Genomic DNA, 14,321 nt, shown 5'->3' on the forward strand with positions numbered 1-14,321 from the left:
GGTATGTGCGGACGTCAGTTTAATGCCTAGACAAGCAACGTAGCACATACCCCTGCTCTTAAGACTTTGGTATACTGGCTGGATGTCCGGTGTTGCAGGCAGCAAGTTCCCTACTGTTATGAATACTGCAACATGAGAATAGGAGGACATCAACCAAGTCTAAAGACAGATATACTTAGGTTCATAGGTGTGTACTAGGCTAATGGCCCTGGAGCCTTTATAAGCTTAGCCCATAGGATTACCCTGGCATCGTGCCACCCGACCTTAGTTCCCAGTGCCTCTATCAAGTACAGCCACTGGAGTGATCCCCTGGGTGAATTTTCTATTTCCCATTCACTCATCAAGATTTCTCTTGAAGAGGGTCAGTGAGGTGCTCCGCTTGACATGTATGGGAAGTCTATTCCATAGCATAGGCAGTCTCTGGGTTATGAACCTGTCCCCTCCAGCTTGTTCTGTTTGTGGTAACAGAGGTTGAGATCTCTGGAGCGTGTAGTGTGGAGGGATTGGGATTTCTTTAGATGTAGCACTTGTAACAGAGCTGGGTCAGACATGGCTTTGTAAGTCAAGCAGAGATCGCCTCTAAGTAGGCGATATGATACAGAGAATAGTTGTTTTTTTTTTAGTCTGTCCATATAGGACAAGTGTTTAAGGCCTAAGATCCTCTTTGTGAGGTATTTTTGCGGCCTCCCCGGTTGTTGTAGGTGTCTAGTGAGGTACATGCCAAATGGGGCATTGTACTCTAGGACTGGCCTAATAAGGGAAGAGTAGAGGGAGACAATGACCTCTTTCTTCCTGGATGCAAAACCCTTAGTAATAAGATGTGCCACACGGGACTTTCTGACCACAGTGGCAATGTGCTGGTCAAAAGAGAGGTTGCCATCAACCTGTGTTCCCAGATCTCTCAGGACGCCTTCTGTGTTCAGTTGTCTACCATTGATGTGGTAATTCATGGGAACCGGGTTTTTCCCAAAGGGGATGAAGACACATTTTTTTTTGGCATTGAGCTTAAGGCCATGGTTCTAACACCAGTCATGGGGCTCAGTGACACCTTTCTGTAGGATGTCAGCATCACTTGGGGAGTTAATAATGGCCCCCAACTTGCAATTGTCTGCGAACTTTGTCAGCCAGCGTCCCTTCTTGTTGGCCTGGACTTCTGAGAAGTAGACAGCAAACAGGAGAGGACCCAGGACCGATCCCTGTGGGACTCCACTCATGACTGTGATACAGGGGTTGATGCCTAGCTTAGTGAGTTTTTCTATGATTCCCGAGTGGGGAATGGTATCAAAGGCCTTGGTCAAATCAAGGTAGGCTGTATGAACCACCTTGCCTTCACCCACAGCTCTAGTGACTGACTCAAAGAAGTCGACCAAGTTGAGCAGGCATGATCTACCATTCACAAAACCAAACTGTGTGGGATCCAGAGTTTGGAGATTCCCTATATCCTTGTTTATTAGGTCCATGACGATGCGTTCCATAGCTTTGCATATCAGACTTGTCAGGCTAATGAGGTGATAGTTACCAGGGTCTGTAGTCACTCCTCCTTTGTGGAGAGGGATGACTGTAGCAGCGCGCCATTCGGTAGGGACAAAGCCTGAGGTGAGGCTGTGATTGAACAAGGCGCACAGGTGAGGTGCCAGTTCACTCTGTAGTTCATGTAGAACACAGCCAGGGATATTGTCAGATCCCACAGAAGTTGTATTCTTGGCCTTGGACAGTGCTGTTTTAACCTGTGCAGCAGTAATACTGGGTGCCTGACAATCTACTGGTATTGTGATTGGTCCTTTGGTGGGGGTGGAGAGGGGTAAAGTTGGCACTGAATCTGTCAGCCAATATATCTGGGTAATGCCGTGGAGATTGAGATTCTTCACATAACTATAGAAGGCCTTGTGGTTGTCTTTACTATCTGCTGCAATTCTGATTTCATAGCTAGCTTTAGAGGATTTGAGGAGGGATCTCAACTTTTTGTTGAGGCTGATAAGGGAGTTTTTCCAGTCTTGGGACTGCACCTTATTTCTCATCAGTTTCCTTCTTCTGTTGTAGAGTTTGTTTACGGCAGGGGACCACCAGATTGGCAATAAAAAGTGCAGCAAACAGTGTAAATAAGCAAAAAACAGGCAACTTACAATTGTAACCTCAGAGATGGACGCTCCCCTTCTCGAAATTTCACCAGCTTCTCACATAAATTCTCTATCAAACCTTCCTGTTTGTCTGGCTCCAAGATAAGAAGCAATGAGATTATGCTGTTCATCACACACTCGATATCTAAGAACATATTTTAAAAAGGGATTAGTTTAGAAATATATTGAACTAAAATGTATTAATTTACCAGAAAGTCATTTAAAATCCAAAAAATAAACAAAAAAAAACATGAAATTATGTCTCCAGTACTAGTCCTTCTCTGTTGAACCATGCACTACTTAAAGCAAAATTAGAACCACCATCTCCTTTAACTTGACATTCTTAATAACTATTAAAAAATTAATGTTGACAATGTAAAAATCAAATGCCTTTTTATCTCTTTAGACATACTTCTTTCCTGGGATATAGCAACAGTAAGGTAAAAGGGCCAGATGCCCTAAATACAAGCAGTTAGGAGGCAAAAACTGGCAGCTTTACCCTAGGTGCCTATTGCTTTCTGGCTACAAGAACGATCAGTTTTGACATGCACTTAAGCAAAAGAGATTGCACTTTTTGTAACCCCTTAGATGACAGTGTATGAAGAAAGCAATGTGCAGTAATGTATGGATATAGCCCTTTGCTATGATGACACATAGACCTCTGCATCTTATACATACATTGAGGTAAGGTTCTTGTTACACTGCATCAATGAAAGTGACTGAAATTTGTGAATAAGACAAGAGCTACAGGGAACATTTGAATACCTTTTTGTTTTCGTTTGGTCTTCAACTCCCCCCCCCCCAACAACTCTGGCTGGGAGTGTTGTCATTTCAGGGGCATTGCCCAGATCACTGACTGAATAAGCTACATCTGTGGACACACTCCCAAATAAAGAGACACACACATTTACAAAATCTAAGTGCATAAAAACCTCAAAAGCAAAGACATTCTCATCTGCTGGCCAACACTGGTACAACTGCAAGGTGCTCAACTGTAAAGCAGTAACAACTTGTTTGACTAGCACTCTTAGGACTGGCAGTTTTGCCTCCTCTTGGCAAGTGGGTATTCTCCAAACATGCTGCTTTAGCACTATCCCTACTGTAGATTTTGGGTGGGGGATGTTCTAGAGACGTTCATCAGGGCATGGTACAGAGATGTCAAAAAGTCAGTACACAAGATTGAATTATCAGAAAATGTTAATACTTTACATTCATACAAAGGGCACTGTGCTGGTCCCACTTTAACTTGCAATATACATCCCTTTCCCTTCCGAACTATCTATCCTAGCAACCAGGGGGTACCAGGCTGTAGAAAGACTGCAGGGAGAGAACTCTGGTTCTGTCAACCATGATAAAGAACAATACCTCAACTCAGAACCTCAAAATTCAACTTTATTTCTGAAGTTTTAATCCTGGTAGTAAATTTCATTTGCAATGAATGGGTAAAAAATTGTATAAACACAGAATATATATATTGCTTTGACTACTAGCTGTGCAAAAAAGGGTACAACAACATGGACAAAAAATAAATAAATAAATACCTTAAATATGATAATTTCTCAGGAACCCAAAAATTTGCATTTATGACTCTAACTTTCTGACAATTGGCTTTTATTTATCTGTAAAGGAACTGTGTGGTACCGTGCTACATAAAGAATTTCTGAGAAACCATGTTGTACAAATTAAATCTTCCAAATATGCAACAAAGACTTTTTTTAAACCTTGTTAAGAAAATGTGAAAACTACTCAAAAGCACTCCCACTGCGCTACTTTTCATGTGTATTATAACATTGCCATTACTGCTTATTAAGAGTTACAGAGCTTTGCTATATGTATTCTCTATTTGACAGCATCTGTCAGAATTGTATTCCTGAAGGTGCAGAAATCTACAGGAGAAGTAGTTTATTTGGTTTCTAGCACTCTCAGCATAACTGACTACAAGTTGGTTAATTGGGTAAGTGGGCTGGTCCACGCTCCTTTTCAGCCACAAAAAACATAGGATATTACAGTACCATCACTATGAAACAGACTAAAGAAAAACAGTACAATATGTTACAGCTTAAACTGAAAGCATAACAGCATAATGCACAATCAAACTACAACCTTTACAATTTCAGTCACAAGCTGAAGCCCCTCTTTCACAAACAAAACAAGGTAGATTCAGAAGACAAGACTTCTCCCAAGGTGAGAAAAAAGCTGGATTTTACTCTAGTATATCTCAAGGTAACTATATTGTTTTCCATTTTTTTCTGGGAATTATGGGTCACATTGTCATGCAGTACCACAACAGATGAGCATGCCAGTGCACACTAGCACAACTTGCCAGAGTTCAGGGATATGGAGACAACAATGACTCTGCTTTTGTTCAACAAAATGAAATGGTGGATGTTAACTGCTATGCCATTTGCTCTAGCTCCCTTTCCCCAATATCTAAGAAAACACTCATTAGATACTGGCTAGGAGCCAGCATGGTGGCTTGGAAGATGCAGTCTATTTGATTTCCCACTCAGACAGGATTGCATAACCATGAAAATGGTCTGTGGGACTCCAAGTACTACTCTGGTGTACTTGGTAATTTGCATGCTGAATATTCACTTTTTGGCTAGGAAAATAACATCTCATTAAACAAACAGTCCAATGCCTAATGCTTAGGGCAACAGAATGCAGCTCAATTATAAGGTAATCATGACCAAGTTAAATGCTGTCACTAAATCAATGTACAAGAAACTGTCAAAATTGGCCATTATTTTTCAAAAAGCACTGTTGAATATGGCACAGGACTCCACAGATATCCTAAGTATTGTTGACTTCCTTATGCAGCAATTGTTCTACTACTTTAGCTTAGGCAGCAAGTGTTGTACATACATATACACAAAACTCAATTTTTTTTTTTTTTAATCTTAGACACAAATGCGATGGTTTCTTGTTTCTGTTCATTAAGAGGGAAAACATGCAATACAGACAGGGTGAATATGTGAGACAGCAAATAAAACTAAGTGCACAGCCACCTTGAGATAATTAACATGAAGGCCACTGGAGTTCAGATTTTTTAATTATTGAGATACTAAATACAAAATGTTACACTCTGTAACTCAGTGCTGTACTTCAAAGCAGTCACAAGAAGTAAAGTTATTAAATTGAATCGCAAGGGAGAAACTGACAGGATGGTTGTCTAATTGGTGTATAATAATTATTCGGCAACTAGGAATCTAGCAATTCAGGTACTATTCCTCTGCAGCATTACAGTGGTGGTAGTACTAACTCTATCAATAACACAGTTAACTTGTTTTCAGAACTGCCACGGCAGAACTAGACATAAAAATGCTGCTGATTTATATAAATAGTCTTGTGCTGTTGTACAGCATTTTTACAAATGCTGTACAAGGTGGAAAACTTCTCATAGAGGAGTGCTGCAACTGTTTTCCCAGCAGTACCAGACAAAGCAATATCAAGCAGTTTCATGACTGGTTTAAATTCAGCCATTAACCAACTTTGTGTGCTCCTTGTATTTCATAATTTTTAGAAGGAAGCAGTAAATCAATAAACGAAACAAGATTCCATAGAAACTGTTAGGTCCTGATCTGGTTTGTTCATATTTAAGATGAGTGACTGAGAAGTAAGCTTTGAACTAGCTTTCAGTATGAGATGCTGACCCCTGAAAGATCAAAAGAAGATGATTAAAGGACAGTGATTGCCAATGGTGATCAGATACTGTATAATGAAGGGGTTAAGTCGGTCACCATTAGTCCACAAAACCAAATCCAGGAAGAAGGGATTACATGTTAAACTACTTCTTGTACAATCCTAAACTAAATGGTAAAACTGTGTAATCTGTAATACTACTTTTGTGTGACTTGAGAGCAACATGCAGTCACCTATAAGGACAAAGTTTGTGTGTGTGGCTGCCTGGTTTAGGGTTTCAGTGAGTCAAGGAAAGAGCGAGGGAGTATGTAAGTAATCCCAATAAATATTTAATTGCATTTATTAGGAGAGACGTATGCCGTGAGCCAGACAGAGACTATATGGACTTGTATTATCAGAGAATATAATTCTAAAGGAATAAAACTCACCATGTAGCAAATATCCTGGACATGCATTTCAAGAAAGGCCATAAGGTCAACCAGTTGCTTATAGATACTACTAACAAATCAGCAGTGCAAAATAATACTGTGTGTTCCTGAATGCTGAGAAGTGTTAAGTGCACTTACCGAACAAGGACCAGGGCTTAGTTTTGATGTTTCCAGTACAGTAAGGTGTGTTAGTGGGTGGGAAAAGGACGAAGGTTTAATGCTTACTACGGCAGAAAGAATAAGAAATGGCAAGAACTTTAAAGAGCACGTCTTGTGTTTTTAGGAAAGGTACAACTATTTCGCTCAGAGTAATGTGTTGACTGGTGTTGAGGGTTACTAGAATGTTAAACTTTGATTTATGTACTTAGATAAAATGAGTAATAATAGCTTGGACTTCCTGAGTTAAAGTCTCAGTGTGTACAGGACTGACAGCGGAGATTCTACTGTGTGACAGTCGAAGGAGACTTAACATTTACCAGCAGCCTACATATATGAATGTAATGAATGGCCAGAGAAACAGTTGTGGCTGTGAGAAGAATGATGGCAAGCACTGCCACACAGCTGATAATTAGGAAGCAAACATTTTTCAGCATGAGGGAGATAACATGGTGATATGGTGGTGTGCAGAGAGTAAGTGAAATGTGAATACTCTAGGGGTGGGCAGACAAAACTGTAAGACGGCACCTCTAACATCACTAAGTCCATCAATGTGCCTTACTCTGCAGCAAGCAGAGCTCTAAGTCTGTTTTTCCAGCCTTGCTCCAAAGCTCATGCTATAGAGGCAGTAGGTCCCTGGGACTGGGAATAAACACACTGCTATGGCAGCCAGTATTCTAGCTACTGCTTCAGTCAGTATTTAAGCTTCCACTTGGACCGTCATTACAGGAGAACACCTCAGGCAGAGAGTGCATATGATGCAACAGTGATTGGCACTGCATCAATGTACAAGGGTGTATGAAAAGTACAAGTACTACAACTTTCCAGTTACACATCAAAACATTCATGTACAGTGATACTCTAACACAATCACTTCCTACCACCCTGTTTTAAGGAGTGGGGGAGTTTAGATTTGGAAGGCACACGAGCACTGGTAACAGGATACTGTTTAAGTTACCCACTGATTACTTCTCTTTCTATTGCCCTGCTCTTGAAGGGATGAAAATAAGTTGTTCCAGAAAAAGATAGAGTCAAGGATTCCTACAGGATTAGCATCTACAAAGGTTTAAGTTTTCACTGTCTCATTTTAAGGGATTTGGTAATGCTAGTTCTCAAAGTCAGGCAAGGAACTGGTAGCAAGATTCTCTTCAGATAACCATGTAAAAGCTTCTTTTTCTATTGCTCTGTGAGGTACAATGTTAGTATCTTTCTATAATATTAAGACTCTTCCCAAGACTATTTAAGCAGTTACAGGGTTTTTGAAGTAAATTCTATGTCAACAGATCTTTTTGTTACAAACAAACCAGAGGAGGTTTTGGTACAACCGTACCAATAGGATGTAACAGTCTGTTTGTCTTTAGATGCCTACAATAGACAGGAAGTGATGTCAGATTAATGAAGTAGAAATTCAAGTATTCTTGGCTTGATGTTAGGGGAGATACTAAAGTCCCTTTACCAACTAATAAGATAGCCACAGATTCATACTTAAGAATAGGTTAATTTGGTTTTAGAGTAAGACCATGAAAGATCCAGTACAGCAACTAAAAAAGTGAAATAAAACTTAAAATTACTTGGACAGTGACCTGTATAAGTGCATACTACAAAGAAAACAACACAAGGGAAATCTTTTACTAACAAAAGGGTCACAGCAAAACCCCATGTAAGCACTCCAGCTGGCATTATGTAACAAATACTGACCTAAAAAACATATTAGTTATACATAAATGTCGGTGTAAGCCTGAAGCACTTGCAGGACAAAAATACGATATACACACCTACAAACTGCCTGCAATGCCTACTGTTAATACTAAGAAAGACTCAAAATAAATACTAAGAAGCTAGGAATTACAGAATCATAGTAGGTAGTTTCAAAGGCTTTGCAAATTATATCTAAATAAAAAGAAAAGTAAAGCTGTATAACCAAATTTACTGTAAATGTTCAAATGATCACTGCCTTACAGCCTTGGTTATATGGTTTATACCTTGCCATAGATGTAACAGCTGGCCAGCTTACGAGGCTTTCAGCACACTTCCATGTCTCAAAACAGTCAGTTACCTTGAGTGGAGCTGACTAAAATGCAAGACTTGTGCACAAATTCCTTCAGGGCTTTCATGACACCAGAGGAAGACTAAAGCCCGGACAAGAACAAAACCAGGAAAACAAAACACAAAAGTCCACACCCTAGCAATAAAATCACACAAACATAAGGAGGATGGATGGAGGGAGTGAGTAAGCAGCCATTTCAGCAGTGATCACTAGGACATCTGCTGTTAAATTTATTTACACAAGTGTACTATGTTCACCATATGGATCACCACTGCAGAAGCCTTAGCAACATGGGTAGCTTGCCATAGGTCAGACTGACTAGCAGAAGGATGGATGAGAGTCTTGGGAGTCCTAGGAAAATGATCCTAAACTTAGAGAAAAAAATCTTGTTTATAATACTTTGTAAAAGTACAAACAACCAAGTAGCTTCTAGAATCTAACCCTTTCAAAAAAAAAAAACACGGATGAAGCCAATGCCCTGGTAGAACAAGTATTGATCCTACCGGAAATTGCCTTGTGGTGAGTAAAACAAAAGCTAATAGCATGAAACAACCACTGCTTTAACACAGGTTATTCTTTTTTCTTACCTTCAAAAGAAATTAACAACTGATCAGAGCTGCTGACAGATTTTTTGTCAATACTGTACCAAAGTTGTCTGCAGAAATCGATATTCAGTATCCCTTCTCATTCAGTGTTATGCTCTGCAGAGAATACAGGGAAATGGTAGAGCTTGGCTTAAAAGAAAACTGATACCACTTCAGGCATAAATAAAGGACTGGTTCTTAAGGAAACCCCATCTCTGTGGACAATGAGACAAGGCTGACCCCATAAGAGCTTGCAACTTAAATAATCCTGCAGAGGTCAGAGCAACAAGTAATGCTGTTTTCCATGTTAAGAGCCTCAAGTCAGCCTGATGAACTGTTTCAGACAGAGCAAGAGTTAGTTCTTCTAAAAGAAAATTTAAAACCTATGTAGAACCCATCAGTTTTCTTGATGGCTTGATATACAACAAACCTTTTAAAAATATTTTCACAAGAGATTGCAATGAAAGACGACGATCCAAGGAGCAGAGAAGCAGAAATGGCTACATATTAACTTTGATGGAAGAGTAAAAAGATCAGAGGATAATAACTCATACAAACAATGTAAACAGTAGAAATAGCCCTGAATGGGTAACTGGGTCATTTATTGGCACCAACTAGAAAACATTTTCCATTTACCAATATATGATTTTCTAGTAGCAGGCCTTGTTGCCATTAATACCTACTGCACATCAGAAAAAAAGGTAGCGTCACTTTTTGAATGTTTGAACAGACCCAGCAAGCTGGGTGTAAGCAATCTGCTTTTTAAAGAAGTTTGTAGGGGTAGCATTAAACCCCCTAGAAAACGTGGAAAAGGTAGGCTGAAAATTCCGAGATATTCCTTGAATCAGCATTCCTCTCTCACCTTTTAAGAAACTCTGCAGTAGATGGCCCAAAAACAGATTCTCCAAGACAAAATTCAGAATGTCATTGTTGACGTCTTCTAGGAGATTTTGAGAACCCAAACAAGCATACCTCCTCCTAACCATTCTAATGGCAGCAGCCTTGGAAACAGAATCATAAGTACATTTCAAACAGGGAGTAGCCACTTGAGACAGAAATGCAATCAAATTACACACAACAGATTTTTACTCAGAAGAGGAAACGTATGCCATAATATTCCCCAAAGGAGGCAAGCATAAATGTTAACACTTACAGCTAAGAATTCAAATTCAGGAACCCCACACAGCCTTCCTGAAGACACTGGAGAGTATGAATGTCTCTCCAAATACCATCATTTTGGGAGACTTCAACTACCCAAACAGACTGGGAACATTACTCAAGCCCCAACACTCTAGCCCAAAGGTTCTTAGAATTCATAAACTCAAATGCAATGGAACAACTAGTCACCATTCCCACAAGAGGAGACAATATACTAGACCTGATCATCACAAACATGGGGACAAAATGCTCCACACCGGAAGTACATCCCTCTTTGGTAAGATCAGACCATAAATTAATCTCACTGGAAATCCACATCCCACCCCACCCCCTGCACAAAAGACCACAGTGAAGAACTTCTCAAAAGCAAACTTCACACTTCTTAAGACTGAAGTGGTATATTTCAAGGCCCCTGGGCCAGTGGAAACCACAACCCACACTGCTGAATCCCTTGCAAATGCCTTCTATGGGCACCTTCAAGAATGCATGGATCATGCAATCCCAAATAAAACCAAGACCCATTCCCCAAAGGCAGGCGACCGGTCTGGTGGACCCCAGCCATAAACAAACTTTACAACAGAAGGAGGAAGCTACTACATGACAGAGCAAAATCCCTAAAAGGAAAGGCATCTCTGATCAGTACTAGCAAAAACTACGATCACTCATAAAATCATCCAAGGCCAACTTTGAGAAAAAATGCAAATGACACAAAAGACAATCACAAGGCCTTCTTTAGCTATGTTAGAAACCTGGGTGGAAACTCCCAGATATGCTCAGAGTTAGTCCAAAATGACGCAAAATACACTGAACCCACTGACATTGCCAACATTCTGGCAGACAGGTTCAGTGCAAATTTCTCCTCCCCCCCAAAAGGAGAAATAACTATCCCAGCAGAGTGTAGCCTTCCTAACATCTCAGATGCCCAGGTGAGAGCCGCCCTCTCTAAAGCTAAAAACACAGCATCAATGGGACGGGATGGTGTCCCGGGCTGTGTGCTACATGAACTCCAAGAGGAACTAAACCCACACATAAGGCTGCTGTTTAATCTTAGCCTTACCACAGGATACGTACCCAAAGAGTGGCGTACGGCAACAGTGGTCCCACTTCACAAAGGCGGTGCTTCTACAGACCCTGGAAATTACCGCCCCATAAGCCTGACGAGCCTGGTCTGCAAAGCTATGGAGAGGATCATTATGGAACTCATAAACAAAGACATTGGGGACCTACAGACATTGGATCCTACCCAATTTGGCTTTGTCAAGGGCAGATCCTGCCTTCTGAACTTGGTCGACTTTTTTGAAACAGTCACTAAGGCCATTGATGAGGGTAAGGCAGTTCACACAGCCTACCTTGACCTTGCAAAAGCCTTTGACACAATACCCCACTCGGGCATCATAGACAAACTCACCAGCTTAAATGTAAACCCATATGTCACAAGATGGGTTGCAAACTGGCTCAAGGACAGAACCCACAGGGTCAGAGTTGCTGGAGCTATGTCAGACTCTAAGCCAGTCACAAGCGGTGTCCCACAGGGCTCAGTCCTGGGACCCCTCTTGTTCGGCATTTATTTTTCCGAGGTACAGGCAAACATAGGAGGATTGTGGCTGACCAAGTTCGCAGATGACTGCAAACTGGGCGCCATAACTGATACTCCAGCGGACACAAACATCCTTCAGAGAGGCCTCATAGAAATGGATAATTGGTGCCAGAGCCATGGCCTTAAGCTAAACGCCAAAAAATGTATAGTCATACCCTTTGGGAAAAACAAGGTACTGACAAATTACCACATAGGCGGTAATCCATTAAGTACGGAAGAGGTAATCAGGGACCTAGGGACCCAGGTTGACAGTAACCTCTCATTTGACACTCACATTGCCAAAGTGGTTAGGAAGACCTATATTGCCCACCTTATCATGAAGGGTTTCACATCTAGATCAAGAGAGGTCATTGTGCCCTGTACTCTTCTCTTATCAGGCCAATGATTGAGTACAATGCCCCATTTGGGATGTATCTCACCAGACACCTGCAGCAGTTGGAAAGACCCCAAAAGTTCCTCACCAAGAGGATAAAGGGTCTTAAACATGTGTCATATGCTGCCCGACTGAAAAAACTCCAGCTCTATTCAGTCGCATACCGCCTACTCAGAGGTGATCTGTGCCTGACGTACAAGGCCATGTCCAATCCTGAATTAATGGACATGCTCCACCTCAGAAAATCCAAATCCATCAGAGCCACGAGAACAAGTGACTTAAACCTCAACACAGAAATAAATAGAGCGTGCTGGAGGGACAGATTCATAACCCAGAGGCTCCCTACACTCTGGAACAGAATCCCAGTCCATGTTAGGCAGAGCCCCTCACTGACTCTATTCAAGAGAAATCTCGACGAGTGGATGGGAGATCATAGGTTTACCCCGGGGGTCATCTCTTTGTCACTACTAGACAGAGGCATAGTAAACTAAACCCTAAAAGGGCGTAGTATTCTCATCCTAAGGGGTGGTGTAAGCCACATACACTCTGGCTAGGCTTATAAATGCCCTAGGGCAGATAGCCTAGTACGAACCTATGAACCTATGAACCTAAAAACAAGTGCTGCGGAATAATAAACTTTTTCCCAAATCTATCAAAAGCTTTCCTATCCTTGTCAGGAGGACAGGGATTGGTATTTACAGATGTTTAACATCAGCTGGGTTCAATTAATAGCTGCTGGTTCTGATCTGGGACAAGTGTATAAAAACTTAAAAGAACATGAGGAATCAAAGTTCTGGAAATTCCCATAGTAATAAATCATAAAACGTTTTAGTGATGAAGGAATATAATTATGCTCCCAATGAAACAAACAATTAATTCTAGAAATAATTTCAGAGAAAGAGAATCCTTCAAAGGGACTGGCCAAAGCAAGAAAATGGAGAATCTCTAAATTAAAGTGACAGAAATGGAAGAAATATGTCCATTTTTAAATACAGGCATTTTTGAAAAAACAGACCCACTTTTGCCGGGAAGAACCTCCCTACTGACAGGCACAGCTTTCTGGCTTGTCAGAGTGGCAATCCCTATCCCTTCTCCCACGGCTGACAAGAGTGTCTCTCCTTTTCCTGCCAAGAGCAATCCAATAGCTGTAGAGGATTGGCCAACCCCCAGTCCATGGTAGCTATAGGGACTACACCAGAGGGAGCCAGGGAAAAAAGATGAATGATACAGGAACCAGTAATGGCTACAGCAGAGTCTCCGTTCTGCGTCTGAAGCATTTTAGCAGCCTGAAGGGGTGACAAAGACTGTTTATTTTGTGCTGGAAGAAGGTCCAACCAATGGACACCAATACTTTGCTCCAGGTTCATGCCAGAAATGTTTGCGGTTTCCTGGGTAAGCTTAATTAGCAGCAGTCATTAAAACAGGAAAGTAGCAAAAAAAAAAAATGTTTTTCTAGAACACAGTAAAACGTACATTAAACACATTTTCAATCCCCCCCCACCACCATAAAAAAAAAAATAATAAAACAGCCACAGTTTCTCCACAGATATTTCTGCTTAGCTAGAACATTGTTCCCATCCCCGAGGAGGCTGTTGCTGGCAGTAATGGGTTTGTTTTTACACAAACTCCTGTCTAAGAGACATGAAACTAAACATTTATCTTCACCTATGTCGGTTACTCTGACCAGAAGTAATTTATTGGGTTTGGCTCAGGGTGCTGTGCAGGCTCTTGACCCTTCTTGTAAGGCAGTTTTTGGTTAAATAAAAAGAGAACCTGAAGAGGTTCAAGAACCAGAACTGTAGGGGACTGTGAAGGAAAAGATGTAGTTTTTTTCTCCAAAAGATTCAGATTCTGAGGGTGTGCGTCATCAGATTATCTTTCTCTGAAACTGTTTCCAGGATGAATCAGTTTTCAGTGAGAGAATATGGAGGTCTCTCAGTCTCTAAGAAAATATTATGATTTGTTACAACTGAAATTTTCAGAACCTTCTCCTTTCCCTCCATTTTTGTCAGCGTTAGAGCATGTTTTTGTCATAGGCTGCAATTTCCTTAACAATGAGAATGCTGCCCCTAAAAAAGGGGTCAGACAGATTGTACAATGTTCCTTGGTCTTTTAGTACTTTTTTTTTTTATATACCAATCCAAGCCATAACCCAGCAGCTATGCCTTTAGTAAACCCAGCTGTTAAACACTGTGTTAATTCTAAAGCCTCTCCTTCTG

General features: G+C 40.9%; 1 protein-coding gene across 2 annotated transcripts in view; it reads right to left on the minus strand.

Moving 5' to 3' along the window:
• The window catches only part of EIF3M (eukaryotic translation initiation factor 3 subunit M), a 1,227,752-nt gene that overhangs the window by 1,142,985 nt on the left and 70,446 nt on the right, over positions 1 to 14,321 (minus strand). For both annotated transcript variants that reach the window (XM_044058942.1, XM_044058943.1), the window contains one exon: positions 2,124 to 2,262. In XM_044058942.1, the coding sequence (XP_043914877.1) occupies positions 2,124 to 2,262 (139 nt within the window). The remainder of the gene's footprint in view (positions 1 to 2,123; positions 2,263 to 14,321) is intronic.

The sequence above is a fragment of the Protopterus annectens genome, chromosome 17.part0, assembly GCF_019279795.1.
Source record: "Protopterus annectens isolate FY-2018-M chromosome 17.part0, PAN1.0, whole genome shotgun sequence".
Lineage (NCBI taxonomy): Eukaryota > Metazoa > Chordata > Ceratodontiformes > Protopteridae > Protopterus > Protopterus annectens.